Consider the following 26,390-nt stretch of genomic DNA (forward strand, 5'->3'; position numbering starts at 1 on the left):
GCTCTCTCAGCAGAGTGACGCAGTAACAGAAGGCAGGAACAAGGCATACAGAGGGAGGGGAGCTGGCAGAGGACGTCATTCACTCACAGACTGCATGCGTAGAACCTGATTCTGACAGGATTTGTGTGACGGAAACTTCAATGCGCACATAGATTTTAAGTTTTAACTGCTCTTTAAGGCAGTAAAGGGAATAAAGGCAAAGGCAGATTTATTTGTATAGCAATTCATAGTGCTTTACAGAAATAAAGAGAGAATTGAAAGTTAGAATCAGTTTAAAATCGAAAACGTGAATTAAAACTTTCAAAAATCATATAAAATCAATAAAACAGCTTAAGATCAATTTGACAGCAGACAAATCAATATTTAGTCAATCCATTAATCCCAAATCAATACTGTAAGAAGGCTGCAGTAAACAGCAGTGTTTTCAGCCCTGATTTAAATGAGCTGACAGTTTGTGCCCCCCTCAGAGTTTCAGGGAGTTTGTTCCACAGGTGTGGACCACAGAAGCTGAAAGCAGCTTCACCCTGTTGGGTTCTGACCCTGGGGACGCTGAGTAGACCCGTCCCTGATGACCTGAGGGGTCTGGATGCTTCATACCCAGTCAGCAGCTCTAACATGTATTTAGGCCCAAGCCCATTTGGTGACTTATAGACCAGTAACAGGATTTTGAACTCAATCCTTTGACACACAGGGAGCCGGTGCAGTGATTTAAGGACAGGTGTCATGTGGTCCATTTTCTTACTGTTGGTCAGGACTCTGGCAGCAGCATTTTGGATGAGCTGCAGGTGCTTGATTGATTTTTTACTGAGACCTGTAAAGACACCATTACAATAATCTAGCCTACTAAGAATAAATGCATGGACGAGTTTTTCCATGTCTTGTTTAGAGAGAAATCCTTTGATTCGTGCAATGTTTTTGAGATGAATACCCACCATCTCTCATTCTCTTTTGGCCCATTCTGGGGTGTTGGCTCACCTCTACTGTGGTCACCACTGTTTGGGCCAAGTCGTCTGGCCCCTTTCCTCCAGCCCCTCCACCTCTCTGTGCCTGGTGACATTTCTGCCTGGCTACCTCTCGCCCCTCTTCCCCTCCAGTGGCTCCCAGGAGAGGCTGATGGATTGGCCCTGTTTATGAAGCCGCTGCCACCACAGCGATCAATCAAGGCTGGGTCACTGTGATCTGCTGCTGGGCGCCAGGCCTTTAGCCTGTTTTACACTATAAGCAGGAAGTAGCCATGCATACTCATTGTTGGTACTCGCCACATGCACATACACTGATCAGACACAACATTAAACCGCTGACAGGTTTAGTATAAAGTATAATACAACAATCCTGCAATAAATCCTCCCTTCATGAGGATTATATTGTTCCATTTTTATTGAATCTGTTTAAGAGAGGTGTTGATTTATTTTAATGGTCAGTTGGAAGGCTGTAATTTGTGGCACTGTTGAACTGTGCAGGGTTATAGTGAACGGTGTTCCTAATATATTGTCACCTTAAGTAAAATAAATGGACAAAAAAATATTAGAAACCACGCACGGCAATCCCAGCACATATCAACAGCAGCAAACCTGGTGTGGCAAATCTGTGTATTAAGAAAAAGATCAAGATAATAGACTGTTAAAAAGAAGTGGATGTAGCCAGCAGAACATTGGTGCTTTGAAGCCCTTGTTTGGTAGATGGTGTCACCGTTTCAATTTTTTTTTTTTCAGACAAGACTGGCGTGAGCTGTTGGAAAGCATTTCCTGATTCAGTGCTGCCAAGATATTAACTTGTCAATCACAAAGTGGCCACACCCTAAAGGACATCCTGCTTTATTTTATGATTTATTCTGAATGCACGGATATAAAAATCAAAATCATACCATATTTATAATTATTTCAAACATGCTTGAAACTATTGCCTCATTAGAAGGTTTTTTTCTAAAGACGAATGGAGTGAGAGGTTGGATAATTTGTCATAGATTTCTATGCAACCATGTGTCAGTGAGGGTAGTCACCCCACCCTGGTCTTGAACCTTCGTCCTCAGGGTAAAAAACATGGCAGTCAGAGTGAGTATTGAACCACCGTGGTGATGCAAACATTCTCCCTGCTACCAGTTACAAAGAATACAGATTCTTCTCCTCGTGAGCCTTCAAAAATCATCAACAACAAACATCATGGAACTATGAGTGTCACCTGAAATGTTTTCGGACCGTTATCTTGGTGCAACAGTGATTCAAGCGATAAAAAGGGTTTTTGCAGCGTCTGAGGTGGTCAAACTGAGGAGAGAGGAAGCCAACACACACGCACACACACACACACACACACACACACAGACAAACCTTGTCTGAGCTGATTGCCATGAGCACATGAGAACGCCTCTTATGTGTTTATTTTGAAACACTTAAGCAAATACCAACATTTGATGAGAGGTGGATTTTATATGTTTGGAAGGATGTAAGAGGACAGGAGACAATATAGGACTCCAAAAAATGCATCATTTACATGGCGGCTTTGACCTGATGGTCTTTTTATGCTTTTGAAGTGGGCTTAAAAATCCCTTTTCACCGTGCTGAGATTGCCAACAACAAACTGGGTTTAGAAAATGATGACGCTTCTAAAGAATATTACAATAAAAGTCAGGGATAAATGCAGTGACACACAATTCTGTCATTTCTCCTGATATCCACCTACCGGTGACGTCAAGTGAGAGCCTGGTTCAGATGGGGATTTTCCCAGAAGACAAGTGCTGCAGCATTTTGATGGGTTTTTTTGGCACTTGAACATAACAAGAACTTCCACCGGTTAACTGTATTGATCCCACCTGCTTGTCACACCACTCCAAAGCTTATCAGTACATTTTGATCGCGCCTGGCTATCGGCACCAATTTGATCAATTATACCCGATTGACATGTCGCTCATCAACAACAATCCACACCTCGAGGGAGAATCTACGATCCGTGGAAACTGATAAAGCTGAAGGAAAAGTAAAATTTCCTGCAAGAGAGCGAGGTATTATTATATAAGCACAGCTGCAGCCAGTAAAACTAATAAATAGTCATTGTCATTACAGTAAGCTAATGAGCAAGCATTGACAACAATATTATCAATGCTTACAAACCTAATTGTTTAAGCTGCAGCTGTGTCTTCCCTGCTGAGACATGTGGAAAAGCTTACGCTGCATCCTAAATCAACGGCTGCAGCCCACAAAGGTGCGGCGCCCTTGGGAGGATGTGAAGGCCAAGCTGAACCCGTCCCCTCACTCACAGGACAATCCAGCCTCCACAACTGACAGCGTTTGTTTGACCCAGGACATCAAAACGATCAGATTTAAAACCAGGAGGTTACCCTTAAATGGCAGGTAAAATGGAAAAATTACATTACTCAATTTTCTTTACTAGTCTTATTTATGACTGTTGAAAAGAGTTCCTGCTTAGCTTGAATTATTAACACTTTAACACCATGCAGTTGCCTTCCATTAGTTCACGTCACAATGTTTTTCCTATTAATGGTCGAGCACATGGGAGCAAAGGTCTGGCAAATATGGAAAGAGCAAATATTCTTTCCTGACTTTAAGAACGGACAAGGACAATGTGAATGCAACTTACTCACTAAAATGAAGAACATCAAGTTCTTCTCAGACAGTTTTCAAATAAAGTGACCTACATTCATATTTTTTAATCTGGCTTTTCAATCTGAGTTTCTGTCATACGAGTGACTCCCAAGGACTCTATGTAGTCTACTTATATTCAAGTGTCCCAGTGCCTTAAAAAATAAGAAAAGCAAAAAAGCAAATAACCTTTAGTGTGTCATAAAGACCACTAATGCCACCTAGTGGTGTATGAAGAAAATACAACACACCCTGGCCCAGCTGGAGCACATCCCACTCAAATCCTTGGTTCATATTCAGCTGAGATCTTTTTCACACATCAACCCCCCCCCCATCAAACAAAAAATTATATCTGTACGTCCACACCAATTTGAAAGTTTAATATTACTACATAAGTATGTACAAAATTGCTTAACTGCAACAATATATGAGGGAGAGAAAACATTGTATCCCAGGATTCTGCAGTGAATCGAGTCCATCATTTCACCTGTTTCTCGCCTCATGTCTCAGTTTAAAGATGACTCCCCTTCTCAACGTTTCCTCTTCGCCTCAAACTTGTAGATAGCTGCAGCATTCTGCGTCTCCTTTTTTACCTTCACTTTCTTTGTCTTGTCCTGGAGCACAGAGGAACGAAGAAATATACATTTGAAGGTCAAGAGCAGTTGAAACGCTCGTGGCGGATCTGGAATCGGTGCTCACCTGTAGGTCCTTGCGGGTCTGGATCTTCTGGCTGATGACGAACATTTTCTTTTCCCTGTCGATCCTCTGACAAAGAATCTTGTACTGGAGATTCCTTTGCTTGGCCATATTCTACAGGTAGGGTGGAAAAACACGACTGTAAAACTCACAGCCTCATTTCAGTCAATGAAAAAAAAAAATCGTATTCAAGATCTAAGCATACATCTTTATTAAATAAAGACCGAATATCAAAACATGTATTTATTAGCAGAGATTATAGCTCTTCGGGAGGGGGATCTATTCGAAGCACATGCACAGACCTTCACACTGCGACGGTCTGCAGCTCCCTGGATGCTCTTGGTCTCCAGGGTTTCCAGAGTGGGTCTGTTGTAGACTCGGTCCACCAGCTCAGGTGCAGTGTTGAGGTGGGTCGCCAGGTCAAACTCCTGCACTGAAGGGACACCAAACAACTTTCATCAAAACCTTACAACCTTTCAAGTAACCTGAACAAAACAACAGAATATCACTAAGTCAAGAAGACTGTGTAGACCAAGGGAACGTCGGTGGAGTTCTTATCTTGGCACTCACGTCCGTTAATAACGCACCCAAACGTTTATTTACCTTCTTTTTTGGAATCCACAAAAAAAGTGTGCTTGTTTTTCCGTTTACTGTCTACATCTAGAAGATGCAGCTCTCCTTTCAGCCGCTCAATTTTCTGAAAGTGAATGACAAACGGAGATTTCAGAGAGTAAAAACAGAAGCTCTTTAGTTAATTAATTGTGCAGCTCTATGATGGACTGCATATGACACCTAAAACAAACCCACCTTCGCCTCGGCCACCCTTTTCATTTCTATGTATTTGATGTCCTGCGTCCTCATCACTTTCTTCTGCTCCTCTGTCATCTCCACTTCCTCTTTTAATTTTTTAGCAGCATGAACTCCATCCTGTCAATGTTGTAGAAAACAAAGTATTCACACAGAATCCCACAGTGATCAGGGGGGACGTGACAAAATATCAAGTATTAGAAACTGCATTGTTTCATCAGACGCTCCTCTTGTTCCTCGTCTTACCTGCAGCTTAGAGCTGATCATTTTGAAGTAAAACTCATCCGGGTTCTTCTCCAGAGCTTTCTTCCGCAGAGCAGCCAGAGTGTTTTGTTTTTTATGGTAGTCACTATGAACACACACACACACACACACACACACACACACACACACACACACACACACACACACACAGAAAGCTCATGACAGGACTTATTCAACAACCATGTCAAACACGACATGTTGGAGGTGAACTCACTCTGCACGTAGTTTGTAGTCCTTTTTCTTCTCCAGTAATCCCAAGTGTTTCCTAAAGCCAGGCTGGTGAGCAGAAAGAAGTTACACCAGGTTAAGCATATTTATTTGTTCCCGAATCACAATGAACTCAAATCTCTTCAATGAGCTTGACGACAAGTCGAAATCAACACTCTGTGTTCCTGTACTGAACATCTAAACACCGAGGGCTAGCTTGACCGGGTAGCATGCTAACAACTTACTGAATTCTCACCTGAGATCTTTCATGGTGGTTTTTCTGTCGGGATTTCAAGGCTTTCCTGAACGAAGACATGTCAGCGAAATGCCCCACGGCCTCACTAAGCCAAAAGAAAACACAAATCAAAGCAGATATATGTGTGCTACAGGCTCTGAAACACAGACGCTGAGGGAACCCTCGCTTCTTCCACAGGTCCAACGGTTTCCTGCTGGCTGGGACACGTGGGGTCCAGCCTGGTGAAGTGCGTTTCCTCTTCCTCCCCGCAGATTCGATCAAATCTACGGGGCGTAAATGTCGTTTCATCAACAAATTAGGAGTTGTGACTCCCATGGAAGTATTATAAAATTGAATAATAATTAGACAGGTCTTATAAGAGGAAACACATACGGAACAAATACGTGAAAAGTGTATCGAATTTAGCGCGGTGTGCTGTAATAATTTCAATAAAAGGCAGGTGGCACTGTTTCACAAACTTTAAAACCTTGACATGAAGCGAGCAGCAGCCTGTTGTACAGTTCCACTGTGAGAGCCTTTGACTTGAATGTTAATAGTCTTATAAATAAGAGCATTTATTCCAATACTGTACTCGTGGCTGTTTTCAGTTTGTTGCACAGTACTTTTTCAATGCGAGGCTTATTTGAATGACTTCATTTCAAACTTTTTACTTTATTATTTATCCGCATTGAGCCTTGTAGTTATCAACCACTGTTTAGAGAAATTGCCAATGTAAAGGCGAAGACGGCCAGTTACAGCTTCACACTGACAAGATCTGAAATTCAAGTGTTGTCTCCAATGCATGCTGCAGCACGACTGAATAATGTCACATTTCTGGACACACGCGAGGTTGTAATAAAGATCGATTGGGTCTATGGGCCATATTGATGCATATAATCATACGTAACTAATACAAGGAGATCTTTGGTATTGTGTGTGTGATCCAAATGTGCCTCATCAGCACCTTCTCTGTTTTTGTAGTGCCCAAACACTTTGCCATACTGCCTCTCACACACACACACAATCACACACTGATGGTGGAGGCAGCCACGCAAAGGAGTTAAGTATCTTGCTCAGTGACACTTCAGCTGGGTATCTGGGTAGCTGGGGGATCGAACCAGTCACCTTCCGATGAGTAGGTCCCTCATCAGCCATACAACCCCTCATAATAACTATTAGCTAACTGTAATGTAAGTTGTGCCATGTCTCTTTCCTCCCCAGTCACAAAGAGTCTGTTTTTTTTCTCAAGGTTTCTTCCTGTTGAAGAGTTGGAATTGGTGGGCCACTGTAAATGTATAAACACGAGGGGTTCTTGCTCTATGTGAAAAAGTGTCCTGAGATAACTTCTGTTATGATAGAGAGCTTTATAAATTTAACAGAAGAGAAGAGAACAATCTCAAAATTTTGTCTAATTGAAGTTCAATGCCCTCATTTGGCTTTAAACAGAACAATAGGAATACTTTGTTTTAAAGGGCTTACTGGGAATGGGAAATTGAATCAACGAAAAGATCAATCTGGTTGCCATCTTGCATGCTGAAGCTGCATCAGACAGAGGAAGAAAGGCCTGAAATAAGTGACGGTCATCTGCTGACTTTTTGGCTGCACAGTTCATGCACCAAATTATTTTGGTCATTTTAATGAGGGACTCCATTCCCTGGCGTGGCTGGTTAACACTAATTGGTAACTAGTTTATATTTCCACCAGTCTTGTGTTTGTATTCATGTCCAGACCAATAAACCTGAAATAAATCAAATGGAAAGTCCATAATTTTTCTTTTAACATCCACACATTGTCCTACAGGAAGTAAACAGTGACTATGTCAGTAAAAATCAAACATTTTTTTGTTGTGCGTAGCCAACAAGTAGAATTAAAAGGCTGCATATGAAAAGCTTTCTCGCCATTTTCAGAGAAGAATGAGCCGCAAGTACTTGGAAGATTTGGGGGTCACCACTCTCCTCTAGGGGGAAAGACTATCCACTTCCTGACAAGATATTTTGGAGAGCGGAGACACAAAGACAAAGCCACAACGGCACCAGTCAGCTAATCTCATACAGACTCCCAATTCTGTGTGTGTGGAAGCGAGAAGAAACCAATAGGACAGAGTGATATTCCACCAAACAGCCATTTACCCCCATGGCATCTCACTATCCCCCCTCCAACCGCAAGGAATTTGTTTTATATGTGTGAGTTTTGCCCAGCATGCAGAATGTTTTGCGGGTGATGAGACCAATGAATAGGATCAGTGTTTCCACATTATGTCACAGGCTTGTTTATCAGTCGGGTGGCGAATGACCCGGAATCCCATGAAGGTTTCAGCCCAAGACCCGCCTGATCCTCTCACCCGCTAACATGCATTTAACCAGGCAAACACAGACAGCAGCCAGGATTTACAGGTTAACGTCTACAGTCTGACTTACTGGGCTCCTTGCTGTTTCATTCACAGGAGTATTTATCATTACAAGTGAAGTACCCGGTGAGTAACGCCAGGGGTAAATACTACTTTGGAAAATGGGGGCTTGTAACGAGCTGATGCAAAAACCGGAGGATGAGAGTTTGAGAGTTTGTTCGGGGTCATCGAAGGAGGAATGCCCTCATGGGACAGATGCAGAACCATTTGGTTTTCTGCTATGGCCCTGTAAAAATATCACTGCTGACATATACTGGTATAGTGCTGCACTTGGGCTGAGGTCAGGGCTTTGGTATGTCTCCGCTAACCATGGTTGGTCCCCATCTGTAGCGAGCCGGCAGGCCAGCCCAGTCGAGAAATGCCTGACCCACGAGTTCATTCTTTGTGATCATTTTGCTGCAGCTGAAAGACAGGTTGAGAGTTCTGAAGCCTTTGTATGTTTACTTCAGTACAATTTAGAGGTACTTTCTCGTACTTCACTGAAGTATTTCCATTTTCTGCATGTTTAAACATGTCCTCAATTCTGTCCTTGTCCTTAATTGTACGACATGTATTTGGCAGCTTATGTTATTTTGAATTTTGGTGTCATTCAGTCATTTGTTCTCCTGTTAGCCAGATTACGCAAAAACTAAGGGACTTATTTTCACCAAACCTGGTGGAGGGGCAAAGCATGGATGAAGGATGATACAAGTCAAATACGAGTCATTGCTACCTGGTCGCAACACAAAATTACATTTCTTTTAGACTTGATACGCTCTGCAAAGTCATAGCGCCACCTGGAGGCCAAAGACTTCTTGTCATTTTTTACATGTGACCTCTCTGTATTGTTAGCTGCATTCTTGGGCTATAATTTCGCGAACTGATTGAAGCCGAACGAGATAAAAGTAGAAACAGAAGCTCAGAGAAGAATCTGTCTTATCTTATTTCCAATGAAACATTTCACATATCCTTAGATCTATCTTTTGAGATCTACTTCTTCTTAGTAATACTTTAAAATTTACCTGCCATAGAGTACGAGGTTTTTACACGGTGGCACCCGTATATTTAATTACTTATCTAAATACTTCTTTTACCGCATTACCAGCCTCTAAAAGGCTCCTCTGCTGCCTGGTCACCAGCCATACAGTAGGTGCATTCCTGGGTGGGATTCTCACCGTAGGCTCTTAACCTCAAACTCTTGTAAAACATAAATTCTTTGCAATTAAGAGGAAAAAAAAAAAGTGCTTATTTTCCCTGCTTGAGTGTTAAAGTGTATAATGTATTATGATCTTTTTTTTTATAGTCCGGACAATCACTGCAGAGAAGTTGTGAGAAGTGGGTGGGTTTTCAGATCTCTCACAAAAACAACAACAACAAAAAAAAACCCGAAACAAAAAGATGAAATACATACAAGTACGATCAACATAATCAGACGATTCTTTCATTTGTTTATCTTTGTGATTAATTCAGAACATCATCACACATTAAAAAGATGAAACGTCAAATTCTACTCACCAGTCTGTCCTGATTAATGGTGTTACCGGTCATACCTACAGGTGTTGCTTTTTAACAGTGTAATTGCCTCATTAGTCTGCTGCTCTGGGTCATAATGCTCATTACAGCTGGGTGTTCTAAGACCACACATCCCAGAAAAGTGTGAAGAATTCTTTTAAATTGTATTTACCAGAGCATGTCAGTCACTCTGGATTCAGTGTTTGTTTTTTCCCCCACAAAGTTTAATTTAAAATATGCACTTTTGGCTGCAAAAAAAAAAAAACCTTCAAGTTCTTTATTTGATTTTAAATTAAAACACTAATGAAATGTTTTTATTTTATTTTTTACTTGTTTACTTACTGTTTCATTTCGCGTGGTTTTATTCATTGCTGGACAATATTGTTATCTTAATTGAGTCGGTTAACAAATTTTTTTTTTCTCCAAAAATACAGATTCATTTTCCTCAACCTTATGGTCAAGCAAACACGTGAGAGAAGTTACAAGGTCAAGAGAACTTCCCCTAATTTCACAGAGCAAGAAACCGTGAGGGATTCATCAGGCTATTTTTTCCCATGATGAATTGACGGGCATCTATCCTCTAATTATCTATGCTCTGACACAGTGTGCCATGGCAGGACCACGCCTCGGCGTGCAAAATTAGAATTTATAATTAGGGGTTTGTGGGGAGGAGAGGGGTCAGAGCAGAGCACATCACACTCCTTCAGATGTGACAGGGCCATGAAAGAGAAGAATCACATGTTTGCGCTGTTATGTAGAAAGATCTATGTTAATTGAAATATTTTGTGTGTAATTTTTTTGCAGCTGCTAGTACAAAGTTTGATGCTGAGGATTTATCAAATATATGGTGCTGAAGGCTTTAAAGACCAAACAAATGTCTAAGTGATGCCAATCTTATTGTAAGTTAGTAATAAGGGGTCATCCAGCAATACCAATGATACAGCACACGTTTTTTAGAAAGAGGATGTAAAGCCACAATTGTCTAATATGTTATTCTACTAGGTGGCACGCTGGTGCAGGGGTCAGCACTGTTGCCTCACAGCAAGAAGGTTCTGGGTTGGAGCCCCGGCTCCAGCACGGGGTCTTTCTGTGTGGAGTCTGCATGTTCTCCCTGTTCCTGTGTGGGTTCTCTCTGGTACTCCAGCTTACTCCCACAGTCCAAAGACATCAAGAGGGGACGAGGCTGATTGATACTCTAAATTGACCGTAGGTGTGGCTGTGAGTGTGAATGGTTGTTTGTCTCTATGTGTTGGTCCTGTGATGGACTGGTGACCTGTCCATGGTGAACCCCGCCTCTCACCCGAAGGCTGCTGGGATAGGCTCCAGCCCCCCCCCCCCCCCCGCGACCCTTAATAGGACTAAGCGGAAGACAATGGATGGATGGATGGAGGATTTATCTAAACAGAGTCACATCACTTTCTCCATGACGTTTCTTAAATTCTTGGGTAGTTTTGTTTAAGTACACTTCCTGTGTGATCCCCTTTGTCTTTAGTTCCTGTTTTGTTCTGAAGTTCAGGTCTTGTCTGATTACCTCATGTGTCTCACCTGTGTATGATTGCACCACCTGTGTCTTGCTTCCTCATGTATTTAACTTCTGTGTTTCATTCCCATTGTCACTGTCTTCATCATGGTCACCTTTCATTTCATGTCCCCTGTTCTTCGTGTTTTCCTATAAGTCCTTAGTTTTGTTTGTATTTCGAATCCATCCAGGACTCAGGCCTGTTGACCAGTTTTGCTGTTACTGTGTTTCTCCCTTCCTTTGGGCTTTGAACCCCCTGTGTTGTCTTGAATTTTTGGAATAAATATTTTTTGTTACACTCCCCTTGGCTGCTGTCTGCATTTAGGTCTAGTTCCCCCCTGTTAATCTGTGACAAAGGATATGAATTTGACCCAGACAAGCATTGGAGCAGAAATCAGCCAGCTGTTGACTACTGATACTCCAGTTACATAAACTTCAGTTTGACTGAAATTGTTGACTGTTTATGTTACTTTTTGACAATCGCCTCTCTAAAATCCTATTTCTTAGTTTTGAATTTCAGGAGATAGTTTAAATGTGTCAGTAAACATTTATTTCTCCATTACGCACATCAGTCCCCCCATCGTGCACCACTGGGATCGACTTCCAAAAAAGAATGATGTAAGAGAGCACTTGCATTGCCATCTGAATGTTTTTATGGCACTTAAGATGTCAAGCGCTCCCTCTCACCTTCAATGGATGGCTGTTTGGAAGTGTTGTAAACAGTGGTAAATTAATCAGTTTAAATCACCTTAGAAGAATAGCTGGAGAAGATTGAGTTAGATACCATTACTTCTATATCAGGCAACAGCTGGTTAGCTTATCTTACTACAAAGAGCAAAGAAGCCCAAGAAGGGAAACTGTTAGTTTTCTGACAAATGTACTGCCAACATCTTTTTTACATCTTTACGTCAACAGCACAGAATAACATCTACAGAATGACAAGAAAAAAAGATGAAGAATGAAGTATGGGGTCAAAAGCGATGTCATTAAGTTTCTTGACTGTATATGTGCCCATTTATCTCGGAAGTTCTTCAGTCGAAAATGCTGCGGCATACAGGTGCTAATGCTACAAACCAATTAGCTTTTGCTTTAGCCTCTTGGCAGTGTCAGTTATTTGGAACAAAGACTGGAAACCTTTTAGCCCCAAAATTCTGCTAATTTTTATACATCATTTAAACCTGTTTGTTATTTAACTTTAGACATGCTTATACATGGAGATTATTACAATTTAGCAACAGAGCTAGCTAGTCCACTTTTTTCCTCCAGTTTCTGTACCAGGATAAGCTAACCGCTAACTGTAACTTGTAACTGTAGCTTCATGAGAAAAAGACGAATCTAACTTTCACCAGAAACGTTCTGTAGTTTTCACTACATGTTAAATGTATTTTATAATATCAAGACAGGCTTATAATGTAGAAGTTTTATTCCTCATAGGACACAATTGTGAGACATTGAATTCTGGTAATTCTGGTTAACACATTTCTTTGGGGTGACTACAGCCTTGGTCAGCCTATAAATCCTCATATTTGTCTAACTGCGTGGTGAGAGGCAAGCTGGATACCGTTGGCAACCATTTTACGCAAACAATATGGTGCTGTCAGACAGGGTGGTGCTTGTGTCAACAAAATTGTATTTTAATGCAGTACTCTTACACTGATTTGCTGTAATGAGTCAAATGACTATAAAATTCCTTCTATGTATGACAAAAAGGCAGCCAGCTGGATCCACGGTAAGCGTCATTCTCACTTGTTGAGTCATGACAAAAATGAAACACCAGGACTGGTGAAAGGAATCACACTGTAAAATAGGGAAGTGGAATTCATCAGGTCTTTACCCTGTTTGGACATGTCAAGGCGTAAGAGTGATAAAGGTCAAACACATGCAGGACGTATGTAGATAAATATCAAGACTATTGCCTTTGAAACTTGCCAGATTTCATGTTCACACATTTGTGTTTCCTTATCATTGTGTGAAACAGTGTTTGAATTAAAGCGGCTATGAATCATCGCACAAAATATCATCCGACCGCAACTTCAGTTCCCCTTTAAATCCAATCTGATTGTTTGGGGTTTTTTTTTTTTAAATGAATTTCACCTGACCCAACCACAGAACCCCAGATTTAACTTCAATAAACGAATTTTACATCTTTTACCTACAGTACTCCTTTGCATCATTAAACACTTTGTTCATATTCATGTTACATCTTGGTGATGATGTGCTTGTAGGGGTTCAAGTCTCTGAGCGAGACGACCCACCATCATGAGTTTACCAGTAAAAAATGAGGTAAGACGAGTCAAGAAACCAGCAAATTAAATTTGAATATTGATTGGGTGGCATGGCGGTGCAAGTGCTTAGCACTGTGGCCTCACAGCAAGAGGGTTTCACAGGATCTTTCTGTGTGGAGTCTGCATGTTCTCCCTGTTCCTGTGTGGGTTCTCTCTGGTACTCCAGCTTCCTCCCGCAGTCCAAAGACATCAAGAGGGGACGAGGCTGATTGATACTCTAAATTGACAGTAGGTGTGACTGTGAGTGTGAATGGTTGTCTGTCTCTATGTGTTGGCCCTGTGATGGACTGGTGACCCGTCCCGGGTGAACCACACCTCTCGCCCAAAGTCAGCTGGGATAGGCTCCAGCCCCCCACCCTTAGCAGATAAGCGGTATAGGATGGATGGATGGATAAATTGACTTTGACATTATATCGCCCTTTAGAGAGGGAGAAAAAAAAACTGTGGCCACAAGATAAAGTTGTTCCTATACTTTGAAGCATTTGTGGCCACAAGATAAAGTTTTATCAAAATATATCATTAATATGAGCTTGAAAAAAGTCATATCTCATGGCATTTTCCATTATGCCCAGCAGGAGAGTAGCGATGGTCGCTGCACTCTTTCAACATTGCGATCAACTGGAGCAGTGACACTGAGCACACTCTTCCCTGCCTGACACATTGCTACTATTTCATTCATGGCAGGTCTATTTTTCTTTCCTCATTGTGTGATGATGTGCTCCTCCAGGAATTTAAAATGACAGAATTGTCATAGATAAGTCTCTGGTTTTTTTGCTAGAGGGAAGAAACTGAAACAGTGCAGTTGTTTAAAACCAGCTTCTGTAAGTGACTCCAGCGTGTTTCAGGTGTGACATATCTTATTGCTACATTGTTTGTTTTTTTTTTTCCTCTTTTGGCTACTCTGGGACTCCATACATCACAGGTTAAACATGGATAAAGTATGAATGATCTATTACTCCAGATCGAGGGAATATATATATATATATATATATATATATATATATATATATATATATATGTATATATATATATATATATATATATATATATATATATATATTTGCAATTAATCGGGATTGAAGTAAGATTTTCAGATTGTTTATGTGACTGAAAGTGGTTCATGAATTCATTCATAAATTGAGAACGTATTTTCTGAACATGGTGGCCGACACAGTTCAGACACATGCAGGGTTCGCTAATTAAACACAATTAGACTTAATCAAAATTGAACAACCAGGGACACAAATCCAGTCCGGGGGGAGCTTCCTCCACCTCACTGTCTGCCGCGCTTTACTGGTGTCGTTTGAAGTTGTTGAACAGAGAGAGAGGGAGGATTTTTTTCCCATTTTTTTTTTTTGGAGGGGCGGGATCTTGTGACTCACCAGCAACTTCCTCAGTAGTAGGACAAAAGTAGCCGGTAAGCCTGCATCACTCTTCACTGCACTGCTTTGACCACAGTCAGAAGAAAGAGAAAAGTTTTACAACTGGAGGGCGACGCTCCTGAGCCGTCGGAGTAGCGACCCGCTGCCTGCAAACTGGTCCCAGTGTGTCCGCTGACAGAGACAGGGAGGCGGGTTACCACTGTCAAGCTGCAAAGGTGCCTCCAGCCTTCAGACATTATTTCTGGTAGGACACAATTTTCTTTTTCTCTCCCCCCCCCCTCTAGCTGCTAACTACACTCTTTTGACGTCAAATAATGAGAAATAACTTTGCAGAATAGTTTATTTGATAAACTTGAGAATTTGCACGAGTTACACGTAACTTGGTGGCTTAAACGAGAATGAATGGTGTTCAGAATCTGTAAAGTCAATTCAAGTCACTTTTAACTCAATGACTTTTAGAACAGGTTAAAATATGTTGCAGGATATCAAGTATAAGGTCAAAGTTACCCATGGCCGCTGAATAATAGTTTATCATGTCTTATTATTAGTTATAGCATAGTACTGGTATCACAGTAATTATACCTGAAATATTTTACTGAGCAACCTCATATGTGCTCATCTTGCTGATGACTTCTGCTATCAGTGACTGTGAAGATAAAAGCAAGCGTGGGCATGACAGTATGACGAGCCTTAATTCTTCACACCTTAGTCAAACACGCTGCCTGGGGAGAAGCCTGCGAAGTTAAACCCTGACAAAAGAAAAACCACTTCCTGTGACAAGCGTGGGGTCTGGACATTTTCTATCTGCCTGCATGTTTGCATTCTCTTTCCTTTTACTTCTCTTTTCTCTGTCAGCCTCAAGATATCGCTCTATGACCAATGTGCAGACACATGTGATAGAAGTAAACAATAACCCCTCAGTGGCAGAAATCACTGGATTGTGTGACCCGTTGAACTGTGTGGAAAAAGGATTAAGGAACAACCCTTGTGTCAAAGAAGCTCCCCGAGTGGTGCGTGGAGGCCTCACAGGGCAAAGTCCCTGTGGCTAAACTTGTCTTTTAGAAACAGGAAGTGGGATATGGCAGTGTGCATCTGTGATGGGTGTGTCTGTGCTGCAGCTTCTGGGTTTGTCCTGGGCAAACATCATCATCGTCATCATCATCATCATCACTGAGCACAGTGATAGCGTCATCCTGTTGACGATTGTTAACTGTCACATGTGACGTCATCTGGGTGAGATGTGTACTGTGGGAAAACGTATTGACGGGGTTGGTCTAAATCATTATGTGACACATTCGATGGGGCTCTTGTCAAGTTTTTAGGTCATAAATTAAGATTTTGTTACTGCATTGTAGAGCGAAAGGATGTAGAACAGAGATGGTACACTCCATCCCAGCTAGACAAAAAAAAAACACATCATCAAATATTTGTTTGTTGATGAGCACTTGTGAGCAAAATGTTTTTACACATTCAGCACATTCAAAGCAGTTAAAATAGTCTCCTAGTTGTGTCTCTGGAACCCTGAGGAATGTGAGTGTGTAGGAAAAGCAGCGAACGGTCATCCAAACCAGTCTCGAACCTGAGTCCACCGTTACCCAACCTGTAACCTCACCACAGTGGCAGTTTAAGTACATAATCTGCCGTTACACCAACTTCCCTCCAGAGAAAGATGCCATGCGCTTTAGTCAACTCTGGGGTCTTTCTGAAAGTGTCGCCTGGGGGTTCCTAATGCGTTTCACACACTGGGAATGTCTCCAGTTGCCTCACAGCAAGCCACTGCTGTTCTGACACCCTATTTAGGGAGATAAAGATAGGAATCTAGAACCAAAATCTTTCGAGAATCTGTCTCTCTCATCATCTGCCTCCATTTATCTATCACGTAACAACGGTTTTGGACAGTTGCAAGACAAGGATATTGTATTGTTGCTGTGGAAAAGGAACATTTCAGTAAAATTGAATTTATTTCAACATGTTCAAATGTGACAAGCTGACATACCTGTCTGTTGTGGGTTCAGACTCAAAGATAATTGAACGTGGATTAACTGCAAAGACTGGACTCTGTCACAGAGTTCAATATTTAATGCTCCTTTTGTTCCTCATTTTTAATCCCCCTCACCTACTTAGAATTTAAATGCCCCACTGCATTAATTCGCTTCATGTTTGCTCCTGTTTGATTTTGCAGTTCGGTGCTGGACAGGTAGTTTACATTGGGTTTATTACCTGGAAGGAGGTAAAGTATTCAGTGCTGCATGTTTATTCTTTTTCTGAAGGGTGTACCAAATCCCTTTGCGAAAATTTGCAATTTTTTATTTTTTTTTTACATTGGGTTTGGCTGAGGTCATCTTGGCTGAGCTATGCGCTCATTTTATTTTGGAACAGCTTATTTAAGCTGGGAAGGTGGTTTGCAGTAAAACTAAGCCTAAGTCTGCAGGCCATTAAACCAAAACAATGAGCTGATAGATGCTAAAATGCGCCGTAGAGCTCAGAGGAAGTGCAGATTTGGCTTGCTCCTTGTCACTTGCACAATAATAGTAATTATCATAGATATAAAAGAATGAAAATGTGCTAACAAATTAAGAATTCAGAAAATATAAGATTTAAAATCCCTGCTTCCTCTAAACCCAGTGGATGTCATAGTGGTTGCAGAATTACGACCTCAGCATTGCGGACATGATGTCGCTGCCTGTTACAACATAAATTACACCTTGGAGGAATTTGTTTTCATCACTACCACTGGGAGGATATTTTTACACAAACTGTTGGTCTGAATAACTATCAGATAAAACCCCAAAACTCCCAAAAGCCTGTCATTCTGTCCCATTTAGCATCTTGGAAGTTTGCCTTGACAGAGCCCACGAGCTGTATAATGTATTTGTTTGCGTTCCTCCTCCCTCCCTGTCTCATTGACCGTGGTCGTATTCTTCAGAGGTCTCCGTGCTCTCTGAAGTTTAGCTATGCATAGCAGTTGGAGCAGCGCCAGCTCTAAACTGCAGCGGAACTACAACTAAATGACTTGGACTGGTTGTGGCTGGTTTATGGGTTGGCATTGTTTGAAACCAGGCCAACGATAATGATGGAGAATCAGCAGTCAAGTGGTTGCAGGTGGAAAGGAGCAGAATGTAGATTTGTGCTGAAGCTGTTCTCTTTTGACTTTTTGCTGCTGCACGTCGGTGTTGTTTCAGGACACACTGGACACATTTGCATTGGTGTCATTTCTCCCTGCCATGTCCCTAGTCGCCCTCGTCCCGATCTGAAACCTTAATGTTGGATGTATTCTCCCGATGCAATCCTGATATGTATTATAATATGAGTTTGTCCCAGCTAATTTTTCACTAGATCCAAATGTTGGATACACTATTACTGTATAATATTAAGTAACTGACGGGATACGAGTGAAAGTTTAAGTGAATCATGTGACTTCTGATGTGCTAGAGAGAAGAGCGCTCACTCTGTTAGCTTTAGTGGAACTAATGAGACACTTGAATGATGCAACAGTGGATAGTTTTACTATCTTTCAGCTCAACTTTAACATGAAATCGTTCAGTTTTGCCCTGTCAGCACTTTACTTATAGAATTGACACTAATTATTGAGAGCTGGTAAAATCTGCCGCAGGCAACAGTTGTCATTGTAATCATTTAAAGTGATGGTCAGAGGCAACTGAGAAACTGCTCCCTTGATATTTTCCACACTGTTTTTATTTTTCGCTAATATAGTCAGCACAGGAGCTTAGTGAATATTTAGCACACATGAGCGTTTAAACTTAAAGTGACATCCATTTTCTTTTTTTTTCTTTTTTTTGCTGCAGAATACTTGAAGAGTCCAGCTGAGGTGAAGGAGGGCAATACTACAAAATTAGCACTTCCAGCTTGACAAACCACTTTAGATCACATTAATGAGATATTTTGAACCGCTTTGTTTTGGTCAGTACTGATCCTCTAGAATGTTCCTCTCTGTTTTCAGTCACATTGTATCTGAGGCACAAGCCACAAGTTAAGGTTCCACATAGCTGGTAAAACTGGGTGATATGAGCTCCAGATTTCAATTGTTATCCGCTTATTTGTTTTGAAATACGCTGTCACATTTTAACTGTGGTGTTTGCCGAGCTTTTATTGCTTTTTAACCTCTTTAATCACTTGTTATCATCTCTGTCTTCCTGTCTTTGCTCCATTTTTGACAATTGAACATTCCAGCTCAGTAATTAGTGTGCATTCCTTTCCCCCACCACTCACTCGTGTTTATTAAAAAAACAAAACAAAACGCAACCAAATTCCATTCAGTCTGATTTGTAAATATCTCATCTTTGTTACACATGAGAACAGAAATTATGGAGCTCCCATCGCTTTGAGTTTCTATGTTCTGGATTCTGGTCTAGTTTTTTTGTATGAGCCCTCTTTTTAAAGCAACTGTGGGGGCACGTGGCTGGCAGCAGGAGTGTGTCTGCGCTCCCTGACAGGGGGGAAGTGACCTCAGATTTCCTGCTCTGGGATGGCCAGGTGCTGCGGTGTTATTGTGAGGGGCACAAGACTTCCTCCCTGTATGCTTTGTTGGTAAACGTCTGAAACCTGATCCTCTGGGCCAGGGCCCCTGTGGGAGGTAATACCCCCCCCCATCCAGCCATCCTGCCTTGCTCTCCTCCCCTCTCTTCTTTCTCCCTCTGGCTGAAGTATTCACACCAAGATTTTATGTTAAGAGGACATAAACTTTATATAAGCAGCTAAGGAGGCTAAAAGGCAAGTGACTCTGCGCTAATGTGGTAATTACTTTCCTCCAGGGATGCAATTACAGGTCTACACCTAGCACTTACCTGCTACTCTCAAAGGAAATGTTGTTTTCAGAGGAAATACCAAATTACGCGTCATAACTTCATACTTAATTATAAATACACAATAATTATAATGGTAATGTTTTGAGTGCTGTTTGTCTATCAGCAGGACTGTGCAAGAACTATGGGGCTGATTTTTACCAAACCAAGGAGGAACCCATTATTTTGGGGCAGATCTGTTTAACCAAGTGAAAAAAATGGCATTGTTTTTAATGTTTGCTTTGGATGAGTGTACCACAGTGCTGTGAGAGTGCCCTCTATGTTAATAATAGGTCTGCATCACTTCATCTTTCATCTGGTCTTTGTCTGATCCATTTGTTAGACGTTGAATAAATGGCACCCCTTGTACTTTATCAGTGATTCCCGTTCATTGCCTCATGTGAAACAGGTGTTGTTTTGGTGCAGGAACCATGACGATTCACTGCTACATCATCACGTTGTGTCCGTGTTGTCATATTGTGCCCAGGAGGAACCCTGTGAGTCATCTGTGACTGTTTCCCTGCTCCCTTGCCCAAAGGGATGTGGGTAAGGTCATGTTCTAACAGAGGTGTTTGGCATGTACACTTTTACAGGACATGATGAAAGGAATGCTATGATGTAAAAAGTGCGGCAGTTACTCACTCCCATATCATTCACCTAACCTGACTTGATTTGTTCTTGGGAAAACGGCTCTCAGATAACCTTGCTTGTATTCTTGAAAAACACCTTCACTTCAACAGTGGGTTGGTAAGACTCAACTTTGCCAAAGTGTTGCTTAATTCTACAGTTTGCACAATACACCAGCAACCATGAAAGATGTTACCCTGGGAAAACACACACACACACACACACACACACACACACACACACACACACACACACACACAAAATAACTGTTGCAAATGCCACAAATAAGCATGACAGCTGGGAATATTTTGTCAGCATACTGGCTTTCAAAACAATCTGTGCAAGTCACATCAAGCAGCAGGGAGAGGCAAGGAAGCACACATTTAACGTCTGCGGACAAATTGCAGTGGTTTTCATAGAACTGGCAAAGTGATGTGCATTAAGAATCCATATAACTAATGGTCATATTGGGCTGTGGCTAGTGGCTAAATCATAGGATTACCTACAGTTAATGGGAGAAAAAAAGTTGGGTAGTTTTTTCCCAATACACAAGGTATAAAAAAAACGAAAAGAAAATCTAAAAACTAGGATTATACTCAATGCTGTAACACCGCATCATTATGTCGAAGATGCAAACGCAATCCCCTTTTTGATATTTATTATTTAAGGGATCATTGGTTCTTTGACCTTAACTTATATGGATTGCTTATGTAGACTAAAATTCCAAATCTTGACTTTGATAGCTTGAAGTGGGACTCATAAGAGGGATTAACTGCATTATGAATAAGTCTTCAATCATTTAATGGTAACCGTTCGCCTATGTAGCTGTCACATTTGTTTTATTTCGATGAGGGCAGCAGTGTCGTCATCCTTCCGTTGGATGCTCTTCCCCACTAACTTAATTGGGCAATGCTGTGAGACCATATGGCAGGCGGTCCTTAACCACACAGTGATACACAGCAGGCCTCAAACACAGCAACAATGCCTGAAGCTCAAAATGTCACCTCTCAAAACACCATAAACCCCAGAGAGAGTGGGCCTGGGCCAATAACAAAGTATTTCTCATCCAGCGTGACTGTTCTCTTAACAGATGTCTTCGAGAGGTAATTTAGCCTTGGCAGTATGTGTTTGTGTGTTGTTTGTTCCATCATGCTACCACCTTCGCCCCTGCTGGGTAGTTGTGACTTTATATGGCTCTTTACTTTAGTTTGCCACAAGGCCAACTGCATTAGTGTTGATTGCTTCCCAAACATTAACAGGGATGGCTTCCACATCTGCAAAGAAGGAACCCAGACTGTGAAATCATGGCAGACAAAATGCAGTCATGAGAATGTGGGCGTGTGGCAAGGTGTTTAGTGTGTTCACATTTTTATTGAATGCGCATTTGCTGTTTTTCTTGTCTGTGGTTTCTTCTCTATTGTGCAACTCTTCTCCAAGGACATGACTTGTTGAACCGCCTGAGAGGGCTGCTAGTTGTTCGAATTAGATGTGTATTATCTTGTCTCTGATAAATTCATGACTGTTTATTTGGAGAGCAGCTGTGAGTGAGAGCATTCCTCTCATTGAAAGTAAACACTTCAAATCCCTGCTCTGCATGATGAAACTAGCAAGTGACCAAGAATGCGACTCCTTACCCAGAGTCCTGCTTCCAACATCTCTTCCTGTGTCATTCTCGTTCTTTTCATTGAGTATTTAGATGTACCCTCACTTTTGTCTTCAATATTGTTTTTCAGAGACAGTATCTTTGCAGAAAAGACAGAGTGAGACAAGCTACATACAGTACACTGAAGTAGTGTTGTTACCATACCAAAGACTTGGACGTAGGTACATCTACCGCTGAATGTACACATTTCCCAGTACCAGTTTACATTGACATTGTTGCGCTTAAAAATAAACACCTGTGGCATGTTTTCTGTTTTAGAGAGCACAGCTTTTCACTTTGACAGCCAGTCCTCATCTCTAAAGAAAATCTCCATGCATATGAAAGTTGTACAACGCATGGAGTGAGACGCTGTAGTGTGTAGTGTCAGGGCTATTGACATCCTCACTCTAAGCTATTTGCATGCACAACACTGGAACTGGCATCGACTTATCAAGAATTAGCGTCAATTGTATGCATACAGCCTATCCCAGCTGTCATCAGGTGAGAGGTTGGGTACACCCTGGACAGGGCACTAGGCCATCACAGAGCCACATATAGAGATAGACAACCACTTACTCTCACATTCCCACAGGCAATTTAGACTCTCCAGTTAACCTAACAAGCAGGTTTCTGGCATGTTGGAAAGTAGCTGGAGTACCCGGAAAGAACCCACACTGACAAGGGGAGAACATGCAAACTCCACACAGAACAGTAGATTTGGTGGGTTTTGTGAACAACTATAATTCCCATGTCTCAGGCACCCAAACTTCCTCCAAGGACTTAAAGTACTAGAACAAAAAATAAAGTGTCATATTTTCACAGGTTTGGCATTGACTTAATACCGTAGTATTTGTTTTTGAGACATGCCTACTTTGAGGCGTGGATGTATGTTTGTCACAAATCCATAAATTGATCTTAATACGTCAGCCGCCCCCTTTAAAGATACACAGAGAAGAGTGCTCTTGGCACTGCTGGGGCACACCTCGCTGCTCATCTGTAAAGCTGTCAAAGTTGCCTTGAGGAGAAAGGAAGCAACGTCAAGGATGGGTCTCAGATTTCTTTGCTTTCCTGTGTTCTCTCACCTTCATGGAATACGGGCCAACTTTCTTACAGTGTCACAGTGGAACCATAAATGGCATTAAGTGTCCTTGGTGTGGCTATAAAAGGACTTCAGCTCCTCAACCAGAAGATGACACTGATTTATGACAGGGACAAGTAACAGGGAGTTAAGGAGGGAGTTCTTGGCTTCTTCGGTAGAAGTGAAGAGAGAATGAAAGGATGAGTTGAGGAGACGTTTGGCTGATCACATCGTTATTGCCCATAGGCGCATCTGTCAGCAGGCTTTCAGAGAAAAAGCTCAATTGAAGACAAATGCAAGTCCCCACTGTGTATAGTTGACTGTGTGTGCAACCTCTCTACTCCCAAACACTTTCAATGAGTCTGCAGAAATTCCAGCAACTTCTCACCCTTATCACAACAAATGAAGAGAAGAAAGAACATGTTTTGACACCCCAATGCATAATTAAGGTTCTTAAATTGGTGCCATGAGGTTGTTACAGTGAAGTAGTGGTTTGTTTGACAGTGTGTTAACAACCAGCAGGTCATACCAGCTCAGGTTGTTCGTAACTGGACATAACTCAGTCCAGAAGGAGAACGGGGGCCTGTATTATCAAGCTAATTCAACATATCCAAGAGCTTTGAATGAATTTTCTTGAAAAAACAAAGCAACCACAATTGCGGATAAGTGGTATCACAGAGGTGGATATCAATTTGTTAATTTCCCAATAAAGCAGATAAACAATTGAAAACAAGAGTCTAGCTGGCTAGAGGTCATAAAGCAAAACACAGCGTGTCAGTAAAAATGGCAATAGATGGTCCACCTGAAAGGTTGGTCCATCTCATGTGAAGCTGGGCCAAGATTGTTGCTAGCTAATCGCATTCATTTTAAGCAGTTGGCAAGTGAATTATTGGAAATTTCTTTGACTCTTCAGGAGCAACAAGTACAAGTATTTAAAGAAAATTGCAGCTGCAAGTCTGTGCGTCTCAGTGGGATCAGTTAATGATAATGCAGCATGTACAATTACGTATGTTAGCGGAGTACAGAAGAAGGTTAAATTTTTCTCCAATGACAGAAGATTCTCAGCTAGCAGAAAATCAACCTGGTATGCCATTGTTCTCGCAGATTTAAAAAAACACAAAACAAAACCTAAAGGGGTTACCAAAAATACTTGTTTTTAGCTGTAACCAAGTAGGTCCAAAGTTTTGAGGTACTTTCCCAGAATATACTTGCATTCCCAATTTTAGATCTGCATATTCCCTTCATTGTAGTGTTTATGCACAACTCCAAAACATGATGAAATTTAACAATTTATTCCCCTAAAATGATATAAAGAAACCCCTTAGAAACTTAAAATGCATCAGTGAGAATAAAGACTTTTTTTAAAAAATGTATTGCAGCATCTCGATTTACTGTTATTATCTGCATATTCAAGAAGTGCAGTGCTTTGAGGCTACCAATCTTTCATTCAGCTGTCACCACATTTCTTTGAAATTACAAACACATGCATGCATAGTCACATATTATATTACACTGGCTGACTTTTGGGCCGAATACACAAGTCTTAAATGCTAAATACTCCGTCTCTGGCACACACAAAAGCACTTGCTGTGGTGCGTGCGGCACAGCAAGACATTTAGAAATAGAAGCTCAGTGATTTGGTGAGCTTTTGCCAGAATTTAATGTGATTTGGCTGCAGTTATCTTTTCCTCATAGTATCCAGTGTTATAACCTTGAAAGTTATATTTTTTATGTCATAAAATTGTTTTCTTGCACCCCTCAAGACATCTGTATCTTCTAGAACATCGCAGAAGCTGAGGATTTCACTTCATTAGGTTTATAGTGTTGTTAAGCAGAGTGTGGTAAAAGTGATATCTGAGCATTCTGCTTAGTTGCTGCTGTTGCACATCCACATGAAGTTGTCTCAGTGATGGAGAAATTATGTGACAGCTCCAGACTCCCGGTATACCTCTTTGGCAGTCAGCCAAACCACCAACAGAGATGACGCTTGACCACATTCGCACCGGCAATGTGCAAATGTAACACGTGTCAGCCAAAATGGACATAAGCTGCTACATGCTTATCCCAGCTAGAAGCACAAACAGTTCAAACTGGCAGAGATTTGGGCCAGACACTAGAACACATCAAACGAACTTGAGAAAGAGCAGACCAACACTCTGCTTTAAATAATACAAGAAGAGGTAATGCCACATGTTCATTAAAACCAGCTTAGAGCTTGCCACTATCTGGATGCGAAAAGCTTGTTAATGCCAGGCGTAAAGTAGATTTTCTCACCGAACGCGACTCAGAACTGTAAATTCTGTTTACTTCATTCCTCTCAAGAGTCTGGCAAACATCACAAAAGTGTTTTCTCCTTTACTTTTCCTGAGGTCCATCATACGTTAGCAATTCTGTTTTTGCTTTAATGGTACTAAACATCCAGCTTCAAACAGAACCACATCCAATGTTTGCAATGGAAATTAGATCAATGGGTAAAATGGGGGCCAGACGGTGAGCAAAGCAAAGCAGAAGGTCTATGACACAAGCACCATGACTTCATTGTGGAAGTATTCAACCCCCTTACAAACCCCCGTCCCTCATCCCATCGCATGCTTTCTCACCACCGGTGAGTGGAAACTGTTTAGAGTTTAATTGCTGAGGAAAGAATGGAAGAAAAACTGCCCCATTTTTTGAGAAGTCATGCATGATGATAGTCATTGGTCACACGATCTGTTGGGGGGGTGGGGGGGTATTTAAAGGCCGCAGCTCCTCATTGTATTGAAGGTTTTGCTACAGTGAGTGCAAGTGGATCTTGTAGTCCAATAATCAGGATTTAACCTCTGTAGAAAAGAGAAATCTCTGCGTGCATGCAGTGTGTGTTGCACAGAAAGTGCGCTCTTCTTTTGTCTAAACTGTTTTTTCAGCTGTCAGTCAGCTTCCGCAGGTAGATAACGGGGAGGCATGTTGTGGTAATGATAGTCGCATTATGATTTGACGGCTTGGTGGCATCCTCACTTCAACATTGGATTGCGTTGATGCCTTGTGATATCACAACCCACGGCTCCACCCCCTCAAACACACATAATATCATCATGGCGATGGCAGCTGCATTGGTTTACAAAGTGCGACTTTCATTTATACTTCTCTTGATTGATGAAGACAATGCGGAGCCATTACGAGAACCTTCAGCTAGCTTCTCACTTTGTTTGTGGCTGTTTTTTTGTTCAGGGATGTTTCTGCACTCCTGGAAACCAAGTATCCTTCCACATAGGAAAGAGACAAAAGCAGAATGAGGTCAAACAGGAGTTGGGATAGAGTTGTTGTAGATAGATTGAAACAGATAGACAGGTCGGCTTGGGAAGCAACATAATTCAAC

The 26,390-nt window shown here is 41.5% G+C and overlaps 2 protein-coding genes across 3 annotated transcripts in view; one reads left to right on the forward strand and one right to left on the reverse strand.

Moving 5' to 3' along the window:
• Positions 1-2,423: 2,423 nt before the first annotated feature.
• utp11 (UTP11 small subunit processome component) lies at positions 2,424-11,760 on the reverse strand. 2 transcript variants are annotated; one of them, XM_086217998.1, is made up of 9 exons: positions 11,246-11,760; positions 5,824-5,908; positions 5,575-5,636; positions 5,343-5,445; positions 5,097-5,216; positions 4,893-4,986; positions 4,592-4,722; positions 4,293-4,403; positions 2,424-4,207 (listed from the first exon to the last, which is right to left on the reverse strand). In XM_086217998.1, the coding sequence occupies exons 1-9, from the start codon at positions 11,281-11,283 to the stop codon at positions 4,124-4,126; spliced, it is 828 nt and encodes a 275-aa protein (XP_086074124.1). In that variant the 5' UTR covers positions 11,284-11,760; the 3' UTR covers positions 2,424-4,123. The 2 variants fall into 2 exon arrangements, with proteins under 2 accessions (XP_086074124.1, XP_086074125.1); XM_086217999.1 differs by lacking the exon at positions 11,246-11,760 and adding an exon at positions 9,704-9,722.
• Positions 11,761-14,282: 2,522 nt separating this feature from the next.
• Positions 14,283-26,390, forward strand: part of fhl3a (four and a half LIM domains 3a) — a 32,857-nt gene continuing 20,749 nt past the window's right edge. Inside the window, exons 1-2 of the mRNA XM_086217997.1 lie at positions 14,283-14,349; positions 14,963-15,130. The gene's annotated coding sequence lies outside the window, so the exon portion shown is untranslated. The remainder of the gene's footprint in view (positions 14,350-14,962; positions 15,131-26,390) is intronic.

The sequence above is a fragment of the Aulostomus chinensis genome, chromosome 11, assembly GCF_037954235.1.
Source record: "Aulostomus chinensis isolate RoL2024-O1b breed Wild chromosome 11, RoL_Achi_v1.0, whole genome shotgun sequence".
Classification (NCBI taxonomy): Eukaryota; Metazoa; Chordata; class Actinopteri; order Syngnathiformes; family Aulostomidae; genus Aulostomus; species Aulostomus chinensis.